Genomic DNA, 21162 nt, shown 5'->3' with positions numbered 1-21162 from the left:
AGTGTGACCAAGAGCTGACAAATGTGTGTGTGTGGGAGCGGGGTTGGCAGTTTCTAACTTTCCCCAGGGTTCCCCAAACATCTTGACTTAGTCTATCAGTGCTAAAGCAATTTGAGCTCAAACCTGGTGGCTTGTCAGTGACGCATGCGCAGTCTTGCCTCTGTGTCACTGGCCTGTTTTTCTCAGGCAGGTTCTTGAGGTTCAAAAGGGGCAGGGCTGTATTAGTGAACAGTTCCGAGCCGGAGCGAGACGTGAAAAGCACGTCTCTCTACAGGTTGAGGCTACAACTGTACCCACCCCACACACTTTTAAGGTGTCAAAACATCCTCAGAAGAAACTCACTTGGAGGAAGGAGCTGAGGATGGACCTGGAGGAGGAGGAACTAGGGGCCGGTCACAAACTTTCCACGCTGTGTTCTCCAGATGCGCGGAGTGCACAATTCCTACATTCTCCCGGATCTCGGTGTCCCAGTTAAGCCGCAGCTCCCCTGAGACCCTCTTAATTTAAATCGAATTCATTGTTTAGGGTGTCCCGGGGGACTCCCCAGCGTTTCTCAGCCTTCAGCCACACTTCCTAGGAAGCCGCAGCGATGGGCTAATCCCTGGACGCCCCGGGGTTGTGCAAGCTTCTACGCATCCGAGGGTTTGCGGGCGGGCGGGGGCTCCGGGATCCCCTTTGTGGCCACCGCCCCCAGCTCGGCCCGCTCCTCCCCCAGCCGCCCCGCCCTCGGCCCCCGACCCCCAGCCAGGGCGGCGGGCACGCTCGCACCCGCGCCTCCGGGACTCGCGGACCGCACAGACCGGCCAGGCGCGCTGGGCATGCTCAGTCTCGGGGCGCTGGGCTCGCGAGTCGGAAGCCTGTGCGCGGTCGAGCCGGCCGAGGCGCACTGAGAGCGCGCCGCACTCGCTGCTGCAGCGGCGGCCGGGCCGCGGCGCATCCGGGCGGGGACCCGAGGCGAGTCCCACGCGGCTTCCCCGAGCCGCCGGTAGCGGCGCCCGTTCCCGAGAAGCAGAGCAACCCAGGAGCCACCAGCGGCTGGCGTCGGCGGGGCGCGGAAGATCGGCGGCGGCCACCTCCGAGTCGCCGCCCGCCCCGGCGGGGCCGGGTCCCGGAGCCGTCGGGCATGGAGCCGTGGAAGCAGTGCGCTCAATGGCTCATCCACTGCAAAGTGCTGCCGGCCAACCACCGGGTGACCTGGGACTCGGCGCAGGTGTTCGACCTGGCGCAGACCCTCCGCGATGGAGTCCTGCTCTGCCAGCTGCTCAACAACCTACGGGCACACTCCATCAACCTGAAAGAGATCAACCTGAGGCCGCAGATGTCCCAGGTATGGAGGCCACCCTGCGACCCCGCCGTCCGCCAGAGGCTCCCATTAATCATACGGATAATTTCTTTGTGTAAATGCAAACATCTAGGTGCGCTCAGCTTGCCCTGCCTCTCAGTTCTCAGCTTAGGGGCTTTTTCTACCTGATCTTGAAATGGTTTAGCTTGTCAGCTAAACATTAAAACCTTGCGTCCGGAGATGGTGTGTGGAATCCTAATTGCTTTCTGGGAGGCGGGAAGAAATAAGTTATCTTAGAGCACGGTTCACCTTTCCTCCCCCCTCCCCCCGCCCCGTGTGGGTTAACAAAGAGTCGATCCAGCTCCAAAATGACAGTGGAAGGGAATGAATTGAAGTGATGGAATAATCTTGCTTTGAGTTTATTTTTCTTCTGTGCATTTGGTCCCCACGTTCTAGAAAGAGGAACCATGCCATACATGAGGACTCTAGGAAGTGGAGGGCGTTTGGTACCGTTATCTGTATGGAAATGACCCTGGTCGGAGGAAAAAGAGGGAGCTGGACCGCAGGGACGCTTCCAGAAGCGCCCCCACACCCGCCCAGCCGGTGACTTGCTGGCAAACTGTGTGACTGTGTTTACAGCTTGTCTGAAACCAAGCGGGGAGCCAGCCCTGCCTCTCTCACCAGTGGCAGGAAGTGAGAAGTTTCACTGGAGATTCCTCTTTCATTGGGTCCTGTGCTCAGGTAGTGCGGGGGTACGTAGACTCCTGTGGCCCTAGTCTTGCTTGAGCTACGTCTTTGGGGGCTCTGATGAAACTGCAGCCCTGGTAGGCAGCGGGGTCCTCAGAGTCAGCTCAAAAGTCACAGTGCAGCACACTGCTGCTTTTTTTGGGTCCTGTCGGAAAGTTTTTGTTCAGAGGATGTTCAACACAACTCAGAACTTCTATTTTCTCTACACACACACACACACACACACACACACACACACACACACACACCTACCTACCTTTCAACTTAGAAGGGAAAGGAAAGAACCCCCGTTCATGACACATTTTAGCACTAGCCCTGTGTGATACAGAGCTTCAGCCGCTTCACCAGAGCTGTGTCCTTGCAGAAGGAAATGACCTTATGCCATGTAATAATTTCGTATTTAAAGCAGGCACACCCACACTGAGCTCTGGTTTTCAGTACCTCATCAGGGTCCCTTCTCATTTCAAATCCTGTCTGCCCTGACTGTCTACCTTCAACCTCTTGGTAGGCAGACAGTCCCCAAGGAAAACACAGACATAGAACCATATGTATTTACAAGAAGAATCAATTATTTTCTACTCTAACAAACCTAAGTGGTAACTGCCAATTCTGTGGACTTTTCCAGAATCGTGCCAACCGTAGATGTCCTGTGGAGGGATTTGGTGGCTGCTTCCATACTGTCAGAGCTACTGTTGGGTATAAGGTCCTGCCTGTGCAGGAGTAAGTTCCCAGAGTCCCCATTCCACTTGAGTAGTTGCCTCAGCAACAGCGTGGATTACGGTGCTTGTGAGCCACGTGCTATGCACATTTCCTGAAAGTTCAGTTTCTGGAATTTTCAGCAGTTACTCGTTAAAGTTGCCCTTAATAATCAAGTTTCTCTCTTCTTTTTGTTTCTTTTTAAAATTCTATTATCTACTTATTTTTGGACAGCTGGGTGTTCTTTGATCCTCAAACCTTTATTTGACTGCTTAACAATGCATGGAATCTTGTCCAATATGCTTTCTTCTTGTCATAAGTGCATCATCTATCATGGAATCTGTCTGATGAGTGACGATCATTAGAAGCATCACTAATGAAATGGAACACACACGATTCTTTAAGAGTTCTAGTCTCTGTTGAGGGCGCCACAGTGAACATACCAAGCTATTGCCCTCAAGGACTTATTGCACTGATATCAACAGGCCCCTAGGCTGTAGTGAGGTAAGCAGGGCAGTGAAATGACTCTTCCTTAGGTTTTCCTTTTGCGTTCGGTAGCCAATCCATCTCTGAACTGTCTGGTTCTAAATTCAGTGATTTCTCTTGTGATGAGCGTCAAGAGGACTTCTTCTCAAAAATAGTCCTAGAAAGTTAGCACCTGAGTGCAGGGTGTCTGTTTTTGTTTCCTTCTTGATTCTTGGCCCCGCGGCAGAGACGTTGAGAGCTGAGAGCCAGGTATCTGCATGTGTATAATGCAGGTTGGCATTATGTCACTATATGAGACTTAGTAGATGCTTTTATGAAACAAGGGGACATATTCAACATGCCTACAATAGTCAGCCCTACTGTATATTCAGTAAACATTCAGTATTAGCAAAATTACCTATTGTCATATTAATATGGGTATTTGGATACAATTAAGATTCCAAATCGCAAATATCTAAAAGTTCCTATGTGCTAGCATCTGTAAGTATTTCTGCTTCTTGCAGCTTTTTTGGGAAAGACTCTGGTTGTTCCTTGCTATGAGGTTCTTACTCTATCAACTGCCATCATCATGTATAAGGAATAAGCTAATAGCCTAGCGTATTTGGTGTCGCCTAGATGAAGGCATTCCTGTTTCTTTCCCCCAAGCATCCACACTTCCGTGTTTCCTGACTCCCTCCAGGTCCCCACCAAGTTGCCATCTCTCCAGGAAGGGTTTGCTTGACTTCCTCTCATAAGTTGCATAAACTGCCTTTTATAGAACTGCATTTTCTTTTGTTTACACATCCAGCTCCAAAATGTGCTTTGCTAATAATGACCTGCTTCCCAGCAGAGCTTGCTTTTCTGAAGTTAGAGATGCTCTTCCTAGTACTTGTGGTTTTTGGCTACTTCCAAGAGTTTTCCCTTCTATACCCGACTTTTTCTGTTGAGATATTAATTTGGAATACACTATTTCCTATGATACACGATCTGTCATGTGTGGGAAATAGCTAGAAGATCATACTTAGGAGTTTTGGGGTATGCTGAAAATGTTTTGACAAATGCCAACAAAGGGGACTTTATTTGTTGTTTTGCTTACACACACACACACACACACACACAGAGAGAAAGAGAGAGAGAGAGAGAGAGAGAGAGAGAGAGAGAGAGAGAACACTTTCCCCAAAGAGGTTATAAAATGTAGCCTTTTTAAATAAGGGTGTTTATTCTAATGAGAGGGATGTCATCTCATTTCCCTCCTGTCAGCCTTATGTCTTGTTTGCATTAAAATGCAACTAACACTGCAAATAATGATTGTTCAATTATAGTGAACTTGAATCTTGCAGTATTCATAAGCTAACTTTGTCTTCTTAAAATGGAAACATAGATGGGGTCCCACCTCCCTGCTTGTGTTGTTCTAACCATGCACCACGGCATGGCATCTTTGTGGTCTCACCATCTTGATAAGATGATGATCTTTAATTAAGAAACAAATACTTATGAAATACCAATGTAGATTTTGCTTTCATTCATAATAGCTTAAGGAGGCTACATGGATATGGTAGCAATAACAATACCTGTTATTATAGTGATTGACACTTAGGAGATTCAGCCAGGGAGACCAGGATTTCACAGTCACCCTTGGCCATGTAGTGATTTTGAGGCCAGTCTTGGCTCAAACAAAACAGAGCAAAGCCAAAAAGGTAAATTCACCTTTTCATGTTCAGCATGTTCCATTGTAAAGGTTAAAGTTAAATAGCTCTCTGATGACCATTGAAAATTCAATACTTTTGGGTCTGTACATATTAGACAGATTTATTTTTCAATGCAAACAGTATTATGGCCAGGACATAATGAACACGAATGATTCCTTGAGAAGCCTATTGATCCTTGTGCTCTTGCGAAAAAGGGAATGGGGCTTAGTGGCTTGATGTCACTTTTAGTGGCTAAAAAGATCTCCATCCGTGTATAAACTAATTGGAGGTTTGTAATTGCTGAGATTATTTTATTTGTTTGGGCCATACTATATCCTGGAATGAAATTTATATATTTGGTGAGGTTTATGACAATATATACAGTCTGGCTAAACTTTGAGTTGTCTTAACATGAATTGTTCATTCTTGAAGAGTTCCTTCAACAAATTACGGTTCTTAGGACACTGGCTTAGAGCACTAAACACATGTGACAGGGTCTTTGTCTTAAAGGGATGCCATGGTGGTAGGGGAGATGGGCCGTACATAGAGCACAGATGAGGCTGGGTGGGAGAACAGGGAGAAACGTCATTTCCCTAGACGGTAGGTTATGTAAGAAAACCTCTCTGAGGTGTCAATTAGGCAGAAACCTGAAGGCAACCAGGGAATGTAGGGATGTAGATGTCTGAAAATCAGACCAGACAATCTTCTCAGCAGGGGATATACAAAGAGGAAGCCCTGAGGCAGTTAGCACCGGTACACCAGAAGAGCAAGAAGACCAGAGAATCTGGAGGAGAGCGAGTGTGGGGTAGAATGGAATGAGTCTGGCAAGAAAATGGGGCCCTAAATTTTATTACTCGTGGGTCCTTATATTGACTTTTGGCTTTCACTCGGAGTGAAATGGGATTCCACACGAAGGGATGAGTGACGTCATGATGTGACCTAGCTTACCTTTTTGACAGGGTCACTCTGGCTGCTGTTTTGCAAGGATGGTGGAGTTGGGCTGGTGCTGCCGTTCAGACTGAAGGCCTGGCAGCCATGGCCAGAACAGAAGCAGCAGATGGTGGAGTTATAGAATTCTGAATGCTTTCTGAGGGTGAAAGACCAGCTGGCTATACTACACTGGGTGTGAGAAGAAGGCGGAGATCAAGGATGACTGGGAGTCCGGCCTGAGTGGCCATTGACAGAGATGGAGAAGTCTAGGATATATGTGGAAGAAAAGGAGGCCTACCTGAAGCTGGCATGCATAGGTGCCCAGTAGCCACCCAGAGGAAGAGACTGAGCAGGAAGCTGGAAAAGTTGGAAGATGTAGATGCAAATTTTGGGGCCACCAAAGTATAGGCAGCATTTGAAATAATGAGACTGGATGATAGACAGCATCTGCCGAGTAGGGGTGGGAGGAGACACAACATTGGAGTGAGAGCACCGGGGATGCGTGTCATGGAGGCTCAGGAGGAGGGCAGTTGAGAGGGATGACCTTGGGTGAGGAGGTAGCCCTCAGTGGAGGGTTCTGAGAAGGGAACAATGTGCTTGGAGGTAGAGTGATCTGGTGTGTCAGATGCTGCTGATAGATCAAGGAAAGCGAGGACCCAGGACAGGATATTGATTTCCATGGTCTGAAGTTCCTAGGTGACCTTGACCAAAGAGAAATTTGATAGTCTGGAAGCAAACACCATAATGGAGGAACAGAGAAATTAGGAGCGGACAGTTTAGCCGGAGTAGACATTTCTTTGAGGGTAATTTTGTTAATAAGAGAGTAGAGAATTAAGGTAGTGGCTAGTAGGGGAATGGTTAAAAGGGAAGTTATTGTTTAGTATATGGAATTTTTATTTTATATCTATTCAAAAACATTTTTGGATTCATACAGATTTTAAGCCAGGAGTCTTGGCTTATACCTGTAATTCCAGCATCTGGGAACCCAAAGCAAGAAGATGAGGAGTTCGAGGCCAGCTATGACGATATGAAACTGTGTCTCAAAGCAGAAAGCAAACTGCAAAAAATTATGCCAAAAGTATGTTGTAGTATTCCTGTATATTAAAATGCATATATGTGAAAAGGTATTTGCCTGTGAGCAAACATAAATATTATAAATATTCCTAAGGTTTTCTTTTGAATACCGTTTCAAGACTTAGTACTTTCCACATTTCTCTGCATAGAACTGTCCTGTATGCAGAGAATTAGTGATGTGGCATTTGTAAAAATAATGACTGACTGTCATAGGCAGGGTTACCTTCTAATCTGCTAACACCTAGTTTCATTTTCATGTACTGTTTTTTTAAAGAGACATATAAAGAGAACCTTATTTCTATTATACATAGCCATATATTTAAAAACCCTATAATTGTATCACTTCAGGCATTGCCGTGTGTTTTACATGTCTGCACTTTCTGTCTCCAGCATCAAGTGGATTAAAGAAAATGGAGGGACAGAAAGCTCTCATTGTCCAAAAAAAAAAAAGAGTGGTTTCTTGGTTACATTTCTGGTTCGCTCAGAATAATGGTTTTTTTCATCTCCCCAGAAGTCAGCTACCCTTTTATTTGTTAAATTGTTCTTTTCAGTCATCTACCTGTGTGAAAGTCCATGCTGATCATGGCATTTTCGTGCAGCACGGCTACTGTATTTTAAACATTTCTTCTGGTGGCCAAGTTGGTGACTTCATGAGGGTTTCCTAAAGCTTCATCTGTAGCTGTCACGGTGAGGACGATGAGTTTCCTTTTTCCTTCCTTCTTTCCTTTGCAGTGGGAGAGATTATCATGTAAATGAGATTTATTCAATCTGTGAATCCCTGGATCTTCCCTCTTTTAATTACTTTCCATAAATTCCGTGGCAGTCCGCACCCCAGACCCAGCCTTCCTGGTGAACTGGGCTCTTCCCGTCCCGCACCGCTGTCTTTGCTTCTTCTGACTCTTGTTCCTGCTGTCTCCTTTACTACCTGCTTTTTATCTAAACATTCACACTTTTGCATTTCTACCTTCGCTGTGTTCACATCCTCGTCTCTTCCCTTGATCGTCTCGTGGTATCCGTGCTGTTAATTTATCACTGTGGACCCTTGATTCACATCGGCAGCTCACGCCTGCCTCCATTGTGACAGTTGCTTCTGGAGTGGTGTGGACATGCTAGACAACTGACAACCGTCAGGATGGATTTGCTGCAGCAATACTGGGCATGGACCAAAGTGTGGAGGGGGCTGGATGAAGAGAGGGCAAGGTCAGAACAAGGGGTGAGTGGAAGGCTGGAGAGGAATATAGAAGCTTAGAGAAGTAGTTAAGGCATGCAGAAGACAGGCTTTGGGGGCCTCTGAATATGGACAGAGTGGTCTGACGGTTTCAGGCTTGGGTGGCCGGAAGAGATCAGTTCAGGGTGTTGAACTGGTACTGACCAGCTACCCTCTGGTGTCTCAGTTTCAAGCATCCCACTGTGTCAATCCCCCCTTCTTTCTGGCTTATTCTGCTAATACCTAAAATCCAGTGATCTTTTGAACTCTTCTCCTCTCCCGCCTCTTCACTGCTGTCATGGCTTTGTTTCCTTCCTGCACAGCTCACTTTCCAGAACCCTCTCAAGAGTGCTTCCTTGGCTTCCCTTATTTATCTTGCTCCTTAGGGTAAACAGAACCCTGACTAAGTCCAGCGTGTTACTTGTTTCCTGCCTACACTTGAGCTGCTAAAAGGTGAAGGAGGAAAACCACACCACAGGGACTCTTCTCACTTGAAGGGCATGGTCCCTAAACCTCCAGGGAGTGCTGGGATCCACCCTACAGTGCCGTTTCTGTTTATCTAGACAAGGTGTTCTCAAAGCCTGGGAACTCCAGGCAGCTGCAGAGCGGCTTTTGATGCCTTCCTTAGGGCCCAGGCTCTTTTATACTATTAACACAGCATCCTTCGCTTAAATTCTCATTTATTCACATGTCTACCCTGGGGTTTTCCGAAGTTGCATATTATTACTGGTGCCATTGCTAGGACTAACAGGGGACTATGTACGTGTATAAAGACCTCTCGGTTTTGATTTTGAGTATGCCAAGCATTGATGGGTATGGCCCACGAGCACAGCTGCTAATGGATCTCATAGTTTTTTTAAGGAGTGGAGAGGAGTTTGAAAACTGTTCTAGTCATTTGTTTTCCCACTGTCCAAGGCGACTTCTTAGTACGTTTTCTTTCCTTTCATGTATCTTCCGTCACATCCTTCTCCTCCATCCTTCCTTTAAACTACTGCCCCAGCTTCCTGTTCTGCAGAGAAAATAGACAAAATCAAAGGAAGGCTTTCTTTGGCTCTTATACTTGCCTCTGTAACCATAGGTGGTACATTCTCTCTTGTACCATGACTGAGTGAACAGCCCTCCTGGAAAAGAACATAATTTTCTCCCCGAGTCTTTCTCACCCACTCTCCTGCCTCCTTAGTTCTCTCCCGTGTCTTTCCAATAGCAAGCATTCATGTTACTTCCCTTACTTGATTCAGGGTATGCTTTCAAGGTAAAAATCACCAAGATATGCTGATGAACTTTGAGTATCACGAGGAGCAACCCTGGTTTTGACCTGCACCACTGGGGCAGATAAGTGGTTACTCAACTTCCTTATAACTGTTCGGTGGTTCCTGATGGGCCTCGGATTAACTTCAGAATCCTTAGAGAGCATGCAAGCACCTAGGATGCAAGGTCTGCTCCTCTTCCATCTTTCAAGGCTCCCTCTGCTGTGCTCCTGACTCGTTTATGCTTTCGTGGATGAGCCGTGCTTGTTAAACATCAACGTGCAAATTTGCATGCAATTTTCGCAGTTTCCAGAGATTGTCTTCATTTGCCTGAAGATTCGGTCCAGTGTCCCTTTGTAGTAGGTCTTCCTGACTCCCTTCCAAGGTGTGGCAGAGTATATGTTGCTTAGTGCAACAACCCGGCTCGCATAGGCGGAGTGCGATGGGCCCTGTTTGGCAGCTTTCTTCTTATTCATCTCTTTGCCATGCTAGGACTTGTTTAAGGCTGCCATAGATTAATTTGCTGATAAAGTGTCTTTGGAAAGTGACACAGGGACTCACACTTAACAGTCACATATAAGTAAGCATAAATTCATTTGCTGGGTTGAGAATGATGTCCTTTCAAAGGTAACTGGCTGAATTTTATAAGACATAGCTCTGCGCATGCCATTATAAACCTCAGATACCTGTCCATTCAATGCCATTGCTAATCATCGCAGATAACATCACCCTTCCTCTTTACAGCTGAGTGATCTTTTCAGTGTGATGGGAACCTGCCGTTTCTTGAAGCTTCCGTATTCTCTAAAATAGAGCTAACCAAGACACATTCCGCCTGAATGAACGAGGTCTGTCTGACTGGCTGTCAGTGCACACTGGTTGCTAACTGTTTTTACAATAACCTTTACCACCACTTCTGCAGAAGTCTGCCCAAGGCTTCTGAGTCTTCCTTAGGAAGCACCTGTCACATATTTTCTCATTCAAAGAGGCAGGCAGAGTGATCTATACGCCGCGTCTAAGCCGGGTTAAGTAATGTGTGTTAAGAAGTGGTTCGGAGTGGCGTTGAGGTTGGAATTAGGACTTCTAAAGGGAGCTGAGTCCTCTCTCACCAAGGCTGCTGGCACAGCTGAGCATGCAATGAAGAGGGGGCCTTCTCTTCCCCATTGTGCTGCTGTCTGTGATGCTGCTCTGTGGGCGTGTTCTCTGACTGGCCTGTGGATGTTGTTAATGGCACTCTGAGTCAGTTCCTGAACTGTCATGTTGGTTCAAGATATCAGATGCTGCATTTGGATGATTTGATGCTATTTCTCTCACTGTTCAGAGTAAAGTTGGGGCAGACCTTTGGCAGGTATTTGATGGGCAAAGAGAATACAATCATATAGGAAAACAAAGAAAATTTATGAAGGCAGGTTAATACTGTGCTTTGTGCCAGGTGGGCCTGGGTCTAGAGTTAAGCTACTTATATTTACCTGGGAGCCAAGACCACCACTTCTTTAAATGAATGCTATGGCATGGCCCCCCCTTCTGTGTTGTAGCTATACTTATTAATTCATATACCTATTATTAGCTATTATGTGGAATGATATCATTCTCTAAGCCCTCTCCCCATCCTCTTACCCTTTCTGCTCATGAGTACAGACTTTGCATAGTGTTATAGCCAATCTAACCTATATTTTGGCTTTTTTTTTGGGCGTTGCCATTTAGTGGTGAGAACCACGGATCAACAAAGTGTCATTGCTTTTGATTCTTGAAGGAAAAAATATTAGAATTGTGTTTGCGCTGCTGTCTGGGAGTCCTTTCAAAGTATGTGTTGCAGAAGTGCAGTGGGCCTTCGAGCTGCTTCCATAAAAGGAAGCTAACAGCATGTGCTGTTCACATGGGGATTCTCTAAAGGGTCAATTAATATGGAATATTTAATGATACACTTGATACCGACCTTCCATGATTTTAAAAGTGCTCGTCTGAAAATAGACTTGGAACAGCTGGCCTGAATAAATAAGCCCCACATCTCTTTATGTCTTTTCCTGAGATCCTGGGGGCAGCGTGGTTAAATGAAAGGGCTTCCAAAGGTCAGGGATGGGAAACCTGGCTTCTGGTCCCAGCCTTGTCTCTGGCATACTCTGTGACCTTAGCCAGGGTTGGTGTCTCTTTGCCTCCACCTATGTACTTAGAGCAGTAGCAGCCACTGTAGATGCAGCCTCACTTAGAAGACATTCTGCTTCTGTGGGGATCAGGGCTCAAGCAGAAGTGGCTAAGCTCCACAGGGATGACCTTGGGAAAGTTCCTTTACTTTGGGATCCTAGTTTCCTCTTGAAATGAGCAAGAAGCAGTGAAACCCACCTTTGAGGGACTGAGGTGAAGATGAGGCAAGGCATTAAGGGCTCGGTGCACAGTAGGTTGTCAGCAGGATTGTTTCCTTCCCCCTCAGCCATCCCTCCCATCCTCCTAAGTCTGTATGGCAGGAAGAGGATGGTCTTATCACCGCTCTGCAGAGGAGGAAATTGAGATGCGCACCAGGCTAAATGGCTTTTTTTCAAGGTCATACGGACAGGAAGTGGTGAAGACAAGATTGGAGTCCAACTGTCCTACTTCCAAATTCAGCAAAATTTCCCATTTTCTGCTGCCAGACTCTGTGGCTATCTGGTGATTTGCATGAGGAAATGTCTGGGAAAGTAGTTGCCAACAGCACGGCATTCTCTGCAAGTGGAACATAACACTATAGGATTCTGCATTGAAAGTGTATTTAAAATAAACGTCTATGGTAATGATAGTTTTGGCACTACCCGCTTTCTGTTTGGCTTCGTCCTCATGGTGACCAGTGGCTGTGAGTTGATTAATTAAACCATCTACTTGTCTGCTGCATATTTGACTCTGTGGTAGATCCTGGAGCATCAAAGGGAAGTAAAATTCGGTTCCTGGCTCTAGTTTCTTGTATCCTGCACTTGCCTGCAACCTCACCCTTGTCAAGCAGGACAGGGATGCCATTTGAATTAGTGTGAGTGGCCCGATAACTGTTTGGTGGATTGGCAATGCTTTGCCCAGTTTTGTGTGACATTCATGTCACAAAATTGATTTCTTTTTCACGAAGGGTGGTATACAGTGTTTCTTTCCGTAGACTTTGCCTGTTACTTTGTATCTGTGGAACACACACAGCAGAGAGTAAATCACTTGAAGTTTCTGCTTCTGGGTAGCAGGGAGAAAATTGATTTGACCCGAGATTCAGACTTTTGCAGAATGCAGAAAGGAAGTAAATTGTTGGACAGCGCAAGCCCAGCACAGCAATGCATGCAGCTGGGTGAGCCAGGCGAGACCAGGAAGGTGATGGAGACACAGCCGTTACTAGAGAGGAAGAAAGTTTGAGAAAGAAAGCTGAGCAGGAAAAGAGCAGTGTGCCGTGACGCTCAGACCTCGGCAATGCCAATGAGACAGTTACTCTGAAGGATGATATAATGCCCTTAATAATTATTTGCATTGAAGACATGAAAGCCGCTGTCTTTCATGTGTGGACAGTGGCTTCAGCGAATATTCAAGAAAACGTGCATAGCCAGACTCCTCAGTAGATGGCTAAAGTAAGGTGCCAAAGGCAAGCGCCCTCCCTGCTCTGGTACCTTCAGAACTGCCATCCTTTGTTTTCTCTCACTCTCTGAGCCATCATTATCCCTGTTTGGTTGCTGGATACCCCCATCAGTCCTTGGCCTAGCCTTGGCTGGGTACTCCTGAGTGCACCCATAAATGGCCTTTTCACTTTTCACCCCTAGCTAACGCGTTACTTTGTGTGTGTGTGTGTGTGTGTGTGTGTGTGTGTTTCTCTACTTCTTCACAGTGTCTCCAACAGACTCGTGTTTTTCTCTGGGTTTCAAAGCTCAAACCGTGTGGCAAATAGAAAGTTTGGCTTCCAAATCCTCAGTGACCAGGACCTCCGGCTCCCCAAATGCCTGATACTCTTGAGTCCCCAGTTCTGCCCGAGGCCCTGCCTGTCATCATCATAACCACCCTTGTCTTCATGAGTCTTAACTTGTCCCCAGCCTGTCCCATACCACTTTCCACATGGTGACTGTTACCAGATAGGAGAAGTAGCAACTGTTCTGAATTTTGCAAGTTATTTTTGAAGGTACTTTTTTTTTTTTTTGGCTTCCTGACACTCTTGAATGAGTTTTGGTCTTGAAGGCGACAGTTAATAAATCAGAATTCCAGAGAGTTCCAGGTGCTATGAGATGTTTGACTATGAGAAATAGGGCGCTATGCGCTAGATGTACTTTTTTGATTTCTGGTCTCCAGAGCCCACTGGTGTGACTGAGTGGGTACAGTCAATGAGCCAGGAGACCTCCGATCATGTTTCCCAGGTCCTAGTGGTACCCAGGATGACAGTTTCTTCTCTCATCCACATCCCAGCATCTGTTTTGCAGTGATTTTACCGCTGGGGCTATAATGTTAGGATTTAACTTTCTCTTAATCATCTATGCAATGTCTAATAGGGAGGTGGCACTAGAATAATTTGGTCACTTAGTGATAGTCCAAGATGTAGGTTCAGCAGGAGATATCAGGTTTTCTGGCATTTGGCCTTCAAATTATGATAAAGCCTTTGTTAACCAAGGAAAGCTAGTAAGTGTTCAGCCAATCAGACACAGAAGAGATGTTTGCCTTCACATCGTTTGTGATGCCTGAGGATTTGGAGGCATTCTGCATTTTGCCCAGAAACTCCCCTGAGAGATTCAGTAAAATACAGCAGCTATCCTCCACCAGGGCAAAGCAGGACTTGAGCTCTGAAGCTCACCTAAACACCAACTCAAGCTGTGGGTTCTTCCAGAGATGGTTTAAGAAGAGACCATGACATCATTACTGCTCACATCAGTGTTAGCCCCATAGAGAAGCTGGGCTCTTCTCACGCGGTAGCTCAGATGGTTATAACTTTATTGAATTCTTGAGCCTTTTGAATACATAGTTCTGTTTAATAGCCACAGTGAAGAGAAAAATAATGGGAAAGATAAAAACAATTTTCCAGGATTCTTGCGTGTCTAGCTTGGTAAGGATTTAATTTTTTTTCCCTGTCATGTTTAATAAATGCCTCAACAACTTCAACAAAGAAGGTAAATTTCTTACCCATCTAGATAACAATGAGCCCTTTGACGTTCTTGTTAATCTTTGTTATCTAAAACCCCACCCTCCAGGGATTCACACATAATTAGCTTGATGAAAAAAATAATGAATCCAGAAAACAGTAATAAAAATATTCTCACCTCTTGGTAGAAGAAAAATAAAATATATTTATTAGATTCTGTTTATCAGGCTACACATCATTTCTGCCAATTTTACAGGCCCTAAATTCTGACTTCAAGCTCGAGGACCTTTAATTAACCCTGTGTTTTAATATACTTCCAAGACAATACAACTGGGTGGTGGTGGCACTCGTCTTTCATCCCAGCACTCAGGGAGGCAAAGGCAGGCGGATCTCTGTGAGTTCAAGGCCAGCCTGGTCTACAGAATGAGTTCCAGGACAGCCAGAGAGAGATACACAGAGAAAACCTGTCTCTGAAAACAAAAACGAAAACTAAACAAAATACAAAGACAATAGGTTCTCGTAGATCTTACATTGTCTTTGATATAACCTGACCTTGAGTCATAGCTCTGCTGCTGAAGTCCTGGGCAGCCTAACTGATTGGATCTTTAGTTTTCATATTTATAAAATAGAGGAGATGGCACGTGATTGAAGTGTTGGTAGGACTAAAGTAATTGCAGCAACGCATATAATGTGTTGTTCGGTATTTGGACTGAGAAACTACAGATATACATTCCACTCATTTTCAATAAGCCTATTTAAGGACAAGGATGCTATTAAATATGGACAGAAAGTTAAAGCACAGAGGAGGGATAACCAAAAATTAAGCTGGCAGTGTTCAAAATTGTGAATTGTGGACTTGAGGACCCCGAATCATTAACGTTGTATTATGGGGCTTCATGCACAGCACAAGGTACTCAGGAAAGACAACATGCGGTTGGGAGTCCTTTAGAGAGATTTCTAGTCCAGCAGTTGGTTTGCACAATGAGCAGCCTCAGGCTTCTGGTGTGTGTAGAGATTTGATCAAAGTCACTTTGTTTGGCAAAGCCCAGACCCAGGTTCTCTGAGTCACAGTCCCTACCTTTTCTCAGAATAGTAATGTCCTAAGAAAGATTTAAATCATGCTTATATAGTTTTTAAAATGTGCTCGTAAAGATTATCAAACAAGCCAGGTGTGGTAGAACATGCCTGTAAGCACAGCTCCTGGAAAGTTGAGGTGGGGTGGGGGTGAGTGGGGAGATTAGGATTTCAAGGTCACCTTCAGCTACGTGCTGAGTTTGAGGATAACCTGTGCTTCTTGAGACAATGCCTGTGGGGGGAGGGCTAGGACTGGAGAATATTCAGTGGGTAAAGTGCTTCCTATGCAAGCATTATGACATGAATTTGCATCCCTGGGGCCCATATAAAGGTCAGACAGAATGTAACCCTAATGCTGGGGTTGGAGGGCAGACAGAGAGACAGGTAGCTTATAGGGGCTTGCTGATCAACCAACCTATCCAAAAGAACAAGCTTCAGGGTCAGTGAGAGAATATCTCAAAAATAAGTTTGGGAGTGATAGAGAAACACCTTAGACATGAACTTCTGGTCCCTGATTAAGCAGGAATGGCTGTGTGCAGCACCCCAATACTACATGCTCACAGAGTAGAAAGTGCTTTGGTTAATAATTTCTCAGGTAAAATATATCTCCTTTATCATTCCTTTATTGATGTGAGATGCCCCTCTGTATGCTGTGAATACCAATGGTTAATAAAGAAGCTGTTTGGGGCCTATGATAGGGTAGGGCAGAGCTAGGTGGGGAAAACTAAACTGAATGCTGGGAGAAAGGATGCGGAGTCAGAGAAAAGCTATGGAGCTACCGCAGGAGACAGTCATGCTGGAACCTTGCCAGTAGGCCATGAGCCTCGAGGTAAAATATAAAATACTGGAAATGGGTTAAAGTAAGGCGTAAAAGCTAGCCAATAAGATGTTAGAGTTAATAGGCCAAGCAGTGATTTTAATTAATAGTTTCTGTGTGGTTATTGAAAACAAACAAGTAGCCTACTACTACGCTTAGTTAGTTTTGTTCATTTTTGGGACATAGTAAGGGTAGAAGTTCAAGTTCTCAAATTTTGAATCCCAGAGCCTCCTGGCAGAAATGACAGAGCATTGAAAAATTACTAGACAATGAAAATGGCGGCATAGAGAGCTGATCTAAATGAGCAAACTCTCAGCTATTTGGAATCTCAGCCATCCAGAATCATGGCTTTCCTAAGAGGGATGAGGGTTTGCTGTTTTAGATCAAATAGTAAGGGGTTCCACATTCTCGAAAACATGAATATCCATGTGTATTAGCACCATCATAAGTTTTCTTCTGAAGTGTGAGTTCTGTGAACTTGGGGACTTTGTTTTTACAGCCTGTATCCTTAGATCAGTACCCGCTGCAGAGTGAGCACTCCCCTAAATGACTACCGAGTGAATACTCAATTGTCCCTGATTTTGGTTGGGTCTGAAGGGCAAGAAAGATAGTGTTCTGCTAGAATCTTGCACCGGGAGTCGTCATGTTCTAGTGAAAGAATGTGAACTTTAGCATCAGTAGGTCCGGATTCAGGCCACACCTGATGAGGTGAATCTCTGTGGTGCAATCCCTAAATCTCTCGGCATCTTCCTTTCCTTGCTGTAAAGTGGAGACAGTTCTTAACTGCAGACTGTTGTAGGTACAAATGAACTCAGATGGGCGGGTTACCCAGCATGGTACCAGGGCCATTTGGCAATCACGTATTCTTCTTCCTCCTCTCTGTCCCATTCTATCATCTGATCATGTGATCCAGAGCTCTTTCCACTCTTCTGAATGACGTTCTGGAGATCTATGGAAAACCTCTCTGCTTTGTTTCTGATTTAATATTTCTCCAGCAGCTGTCTCACATAGACTCATCGAGTCTAAGACTCAAAATACTGTAGTTTTGAAGTGATTTGACTGACATTTTCATCTGTTGATTTATTGGCTGTTAATTTTATATGTGGCAGCCATTGTACAGCAAAAAGCGCAAATTGCCCCTCTGTGGGGAGTTGGAAGAGCTGCATTTACATGCTGGCTGGGCCACTCACAAGATCAGTGACTCCTGAACCTCACTGTACTCAAGTTTCTCCGAGCTTCCATTTCTCCATGATAACCAGGGGAGAGCAGCCCATTAGAGTACAGCAAAGACCTAGCTCTTGTGTTCAGTGTTTGGCTTTACTGCTGAGCATGTGATACAGAGAAGGCTCCTTCTCCTCTCTCCCCCTCAGCTTTGTCTCAAGGACAGCTCTTCCTAAACTCTATTATAAGGAGATAACATACCCCAGGTAACTTGCTCAGAGTTTCCCACTTGGCAAGTTCTCAGGCAACAGGCGAAGATGCTCCCATGATGCTGCAAAGGCATCTAAGGCCTAGGATGGTTAGCGTGGTCAGCCCGTTTCCCGTGGTAGCTGGGAGGCAGTGGGAGAACGTGCATTGCTCTAACTGAAGAATGTTAGGAGACACTTAGCAGTGTTCTCAACACTGCATAGGAAGTGGCACGGAGTGGTCTGAGCCATGAAAATGAAGAACCGCCACCTTGTTAATATGCTTCCTGCATTTGGAACCAGCCCCTCGGGCGACTTCCAGTTTTCTATCGTAGGCAGTGTGACTCATCAAATCCCGGGACAGATTATTTCTTGCCTTGGCTTATTTTCTTCAGCTTTATTGTCCAAGGTGAAATTTCTAGGTCAGAGACTAACGTTTTCACAGCCTTTGTCAATAGACTGCCAGAAAGTTAATAGAAGAATAACAGCCAGTGAGAACGGTCTCAGTGGACTGGGAAGGGCACATTTCACAAGTCTTGCCTTAAAACCTTTCTTGGTGTCATTTTGATGTGATTCCAGTTTTAGCTACCCATTTGCTGAATGGCTAGCCTCTCGGATTCTAGCTTTTCTCATCTGTAAAGTGGGGTACCCCTCAAGTGCCTGCTTGGCACATGGAATTCACAGTGCTCAGCCTTCGTAATCTGCCTTATTTCTCCTGCACTGTATAGCTTTCTCTTGGATCATTGCCTCCTTCTTATTCTCCCCCTGTATGTTAGACTTTATGACAGCCCATTCTCTCTGTATCATCAGTAACCTTAAAATATGAAAAACCCTCCCCTAACACCAATGTGATCGATCCTTTCTTAACTACAGGGACGCTTACTTTTGCTCTACGGGAGACGTCCAGAATCCCTAAGTGCCACCTCCCGTGGTCTGGCCTCTGTCCCTCTGCCTCTGCGGTCACATCTCTTATTGACCTTTTGAATTCTGCAGCAGCCATGTTAGGTATTTTTCCCTTCCCAGAATCTGTAGCCTCTTTTTCATTTTTCTGGATTCAGGGCTTGACATTTTGTTTTAATTTCCTAGCTTTGAAATTCTTCTTTTATACAACTCACCTTACAGATAATTGTTTTATTCTGGCCTCATGATAGCAGGGGTCACTTATATTTTATCAGCTGATGATGCCTGGGAACCAACATAGAGCCGAGTGCTATGCTTAATAAATATGTGGGCGTGCTTAACTAAATATTCATGGACTATTATTATTACCAATAAACTCAGACAAGGAAAGGAATTTTAGATCTAATTTGTTAAAAACCTAATTTCAGACTGCATTGAAACTATATATGCATCTATTATTTCCAAGGGTATTATAAAAACCAGAGTATACTTTTAAATAAATAGGATCTTGTTTCTTTTTTTTTTTTAAGCCATAATCTTTCACCTTAGTGAAGACAAGCCTGAGGAGAGGGCAGATACCTGCAGAAAGCATAGTTTAATATCCAGTCATCTCTTATCTCAGCCAACATTCTTCATCTAAGACATAGGATGATATAACCTGAGCCATCCAGGAGTCTGGCCAGAGAACCATCTTGAGTCAAATAGCATAGCAGGAGGTCTTAATGGTGAAGACGAGCATTCCCGAGATATTAGATTATGCCTGGTCCATTTCCTTTCACTTGAGATCTCCAGCTCGTCGGGTTTTCATGTCCCAGAAGGACAAGCTATCTTCTATTACACTCTTAATGTCTGCAAGCTCAAAACTGCATTCTGTTCTGTCAGGAGTGGAATTCATTTTGTGGCTCATCTATTTGACGGGACTCATCGGGCACACAGCCACTGAATAGTCACTGATAGCACGGCACAGAACCAGGGCTCTGAGAGAGGTCTGTTTAAGAGGAGGTTATTTTCCCCCACCTCCTCTTCATATGTAGAACTCCTGTCAGAGTACTAGCATACTCCTGGATATATGTTGCTTGATTCCTTTGGGGTCCTGTTTTTGAGACCTGCTCACCTGTACAGGTGGTGGTTTTCTGGTCCACTCTCGTCCATATCATCACCTAAGCAGAATCGATCCTATCTTCAAGTTTAAGGCCTGTAGTGCTGATTTTATTTTTGTTTCTTTGCTTGTTGTCCAACGGTGGGTGTAGGCTGGGTAGAGATGAGGAACCTTCATCCTCAAGCCCATTTAGTGGTTCTTAATAGCTTTTATCAATAAAACACATTGTGACCCATTTTGGTTTTGGATCTGTTACCCACTAGATTTTTCACTCAGTGGAAAAAGGGAATAGCACACCTGGGGGATGGTGAAGCCGACGACAGTCAAGGCTGCAGGCAAATGGTCATTTTTTGCCAGGCACAGCTGTCTGTGACAAATGTTACCACAATTAGTTCAGGATGACCTGATGTTACCTAGAGGGTTCAGGCTGGGTTTTGGGGGAGCTTAGATATTTGGGATTTAAAAAATATTTCTAGTCCTGACATTTCAGATGAGGTAAAGAAAGAGATTGGGCCTTCTTAGTCATTTAAGGTAGAAGAGATTTGACATTCTCATTGTATGCTGGTGTAGATTGCAGGCCAGGGCTGCTAGCTACAGAAGTGACATTTCAAGCGTGCTATTGTGTCACATCAGGCCCTTCCTTTAAATTATGAAAAGCAGGCGGAGGAAGGAAGTGATAAATTAGCTTCAGCACATATAGTTAGTTAATTTCATTCTGGGGCGAAGGAAGACCCCGGAGGAATGACTCTTACGTCATTTGTTTATGGATGAGATCGTGATAGACCACCTGTCCTACTGCTAGCCTCCCCAACAATGAGCAGCCAGAGAAGCATCTTTCTGTATGAGCGGGCCTCAGAGACGAGGACCGGAAGAAGCTGAACTATGTATAGGACAGAGGTATTTCTAACTCTAGCGGAAGTTCCTCCATAGTGAACCACAGCTTGTATTTGCACGGGGTTTGCTAATTATAAACGCTCTGGCCATCAGCTTTTGAACCGTAGCTTTGCCAGTGAAGATGAGTTGTATCTGCTGCGGCTTTAATGACGTGTTAGGTCATGGCCCTATAACTTCACCTAGAGAGCAGCTTTAGGTTTTATTGGTAATTAGGCAGAAATGTGGTGTTATTTTGACTTAAGAATTGTATGTCTGGATGTGGTGGCATACCCATTTAATGCCAGAACTTGGGAGGTAGAGGCGAATATATCTCTGGGACTTCAAGGCCAGTCTCTATAGTGAGACCCTGTCTCAAAACAGAAAAAAAGAGAAAAAGGAAAAGAATCCTGTGGAACATTCTTGAGAAGAGACAAATGAGTCAGTGTGATCATTGCAAACCTAACATTAAGAGGGTTGCTTCAGAGGGTGTGCTTGCAACACCCAGATTTGAAAGGTCATGCTTTCTCAGGAAATCAAGGAGAAACAAGAGCGACTTGATTGGTCCTTAGGACAGCAGCAGTAGTAGACCAAGAAGCCTAGG

The 21162-nt window shown here is 45.1% G+C and overlaps 1 protein-coding gene across 2 annotated transcripts in view; it reads left to right on the top strand.

Moving 5' to 3' along the window:
- The first annotated feature begins 1001 nt into the window (after positions 1-1001).
- Vav3 (vav guanine nucleotide exchange factor 3) overlaps positions 1002-21162 on the top strand; it is a 313297-nt gene continuing 293136 nt past the window's right edge. For both annotated transcript variants that reach the window (XM_075981573.1, XM_075981572.1), the window contains exon 1: positions 1002-1327. In XM_075981573.1, coding sequence (XP_075837688.1) covers positions 1124-1327 — 204 coding nt within the window. In that variant the 5' untranslated portion in view covers positions 1002-1123. The remainder of the gene's footprint in view (positions 1328-21162) is intronic.

The sequence above is a fragment of the Microtus pennsylvanicus genome, chromosome 7 (assembly GCF_037038515.1).
Source record: "Microtus pennsylvanicus isolate mMicPen1 chromosome 7, mMicPen1.hap1, whole genome shotgun sequence".
NCBI lineage: Eukaryota > Metazoa > Chordata > Mammalia > Rodentia > Cricetidae > Microtus > Microtus pennsylvanicus.
This window is presented reverse-complemented; position numbering and strand designations above follow the sequence as displayed.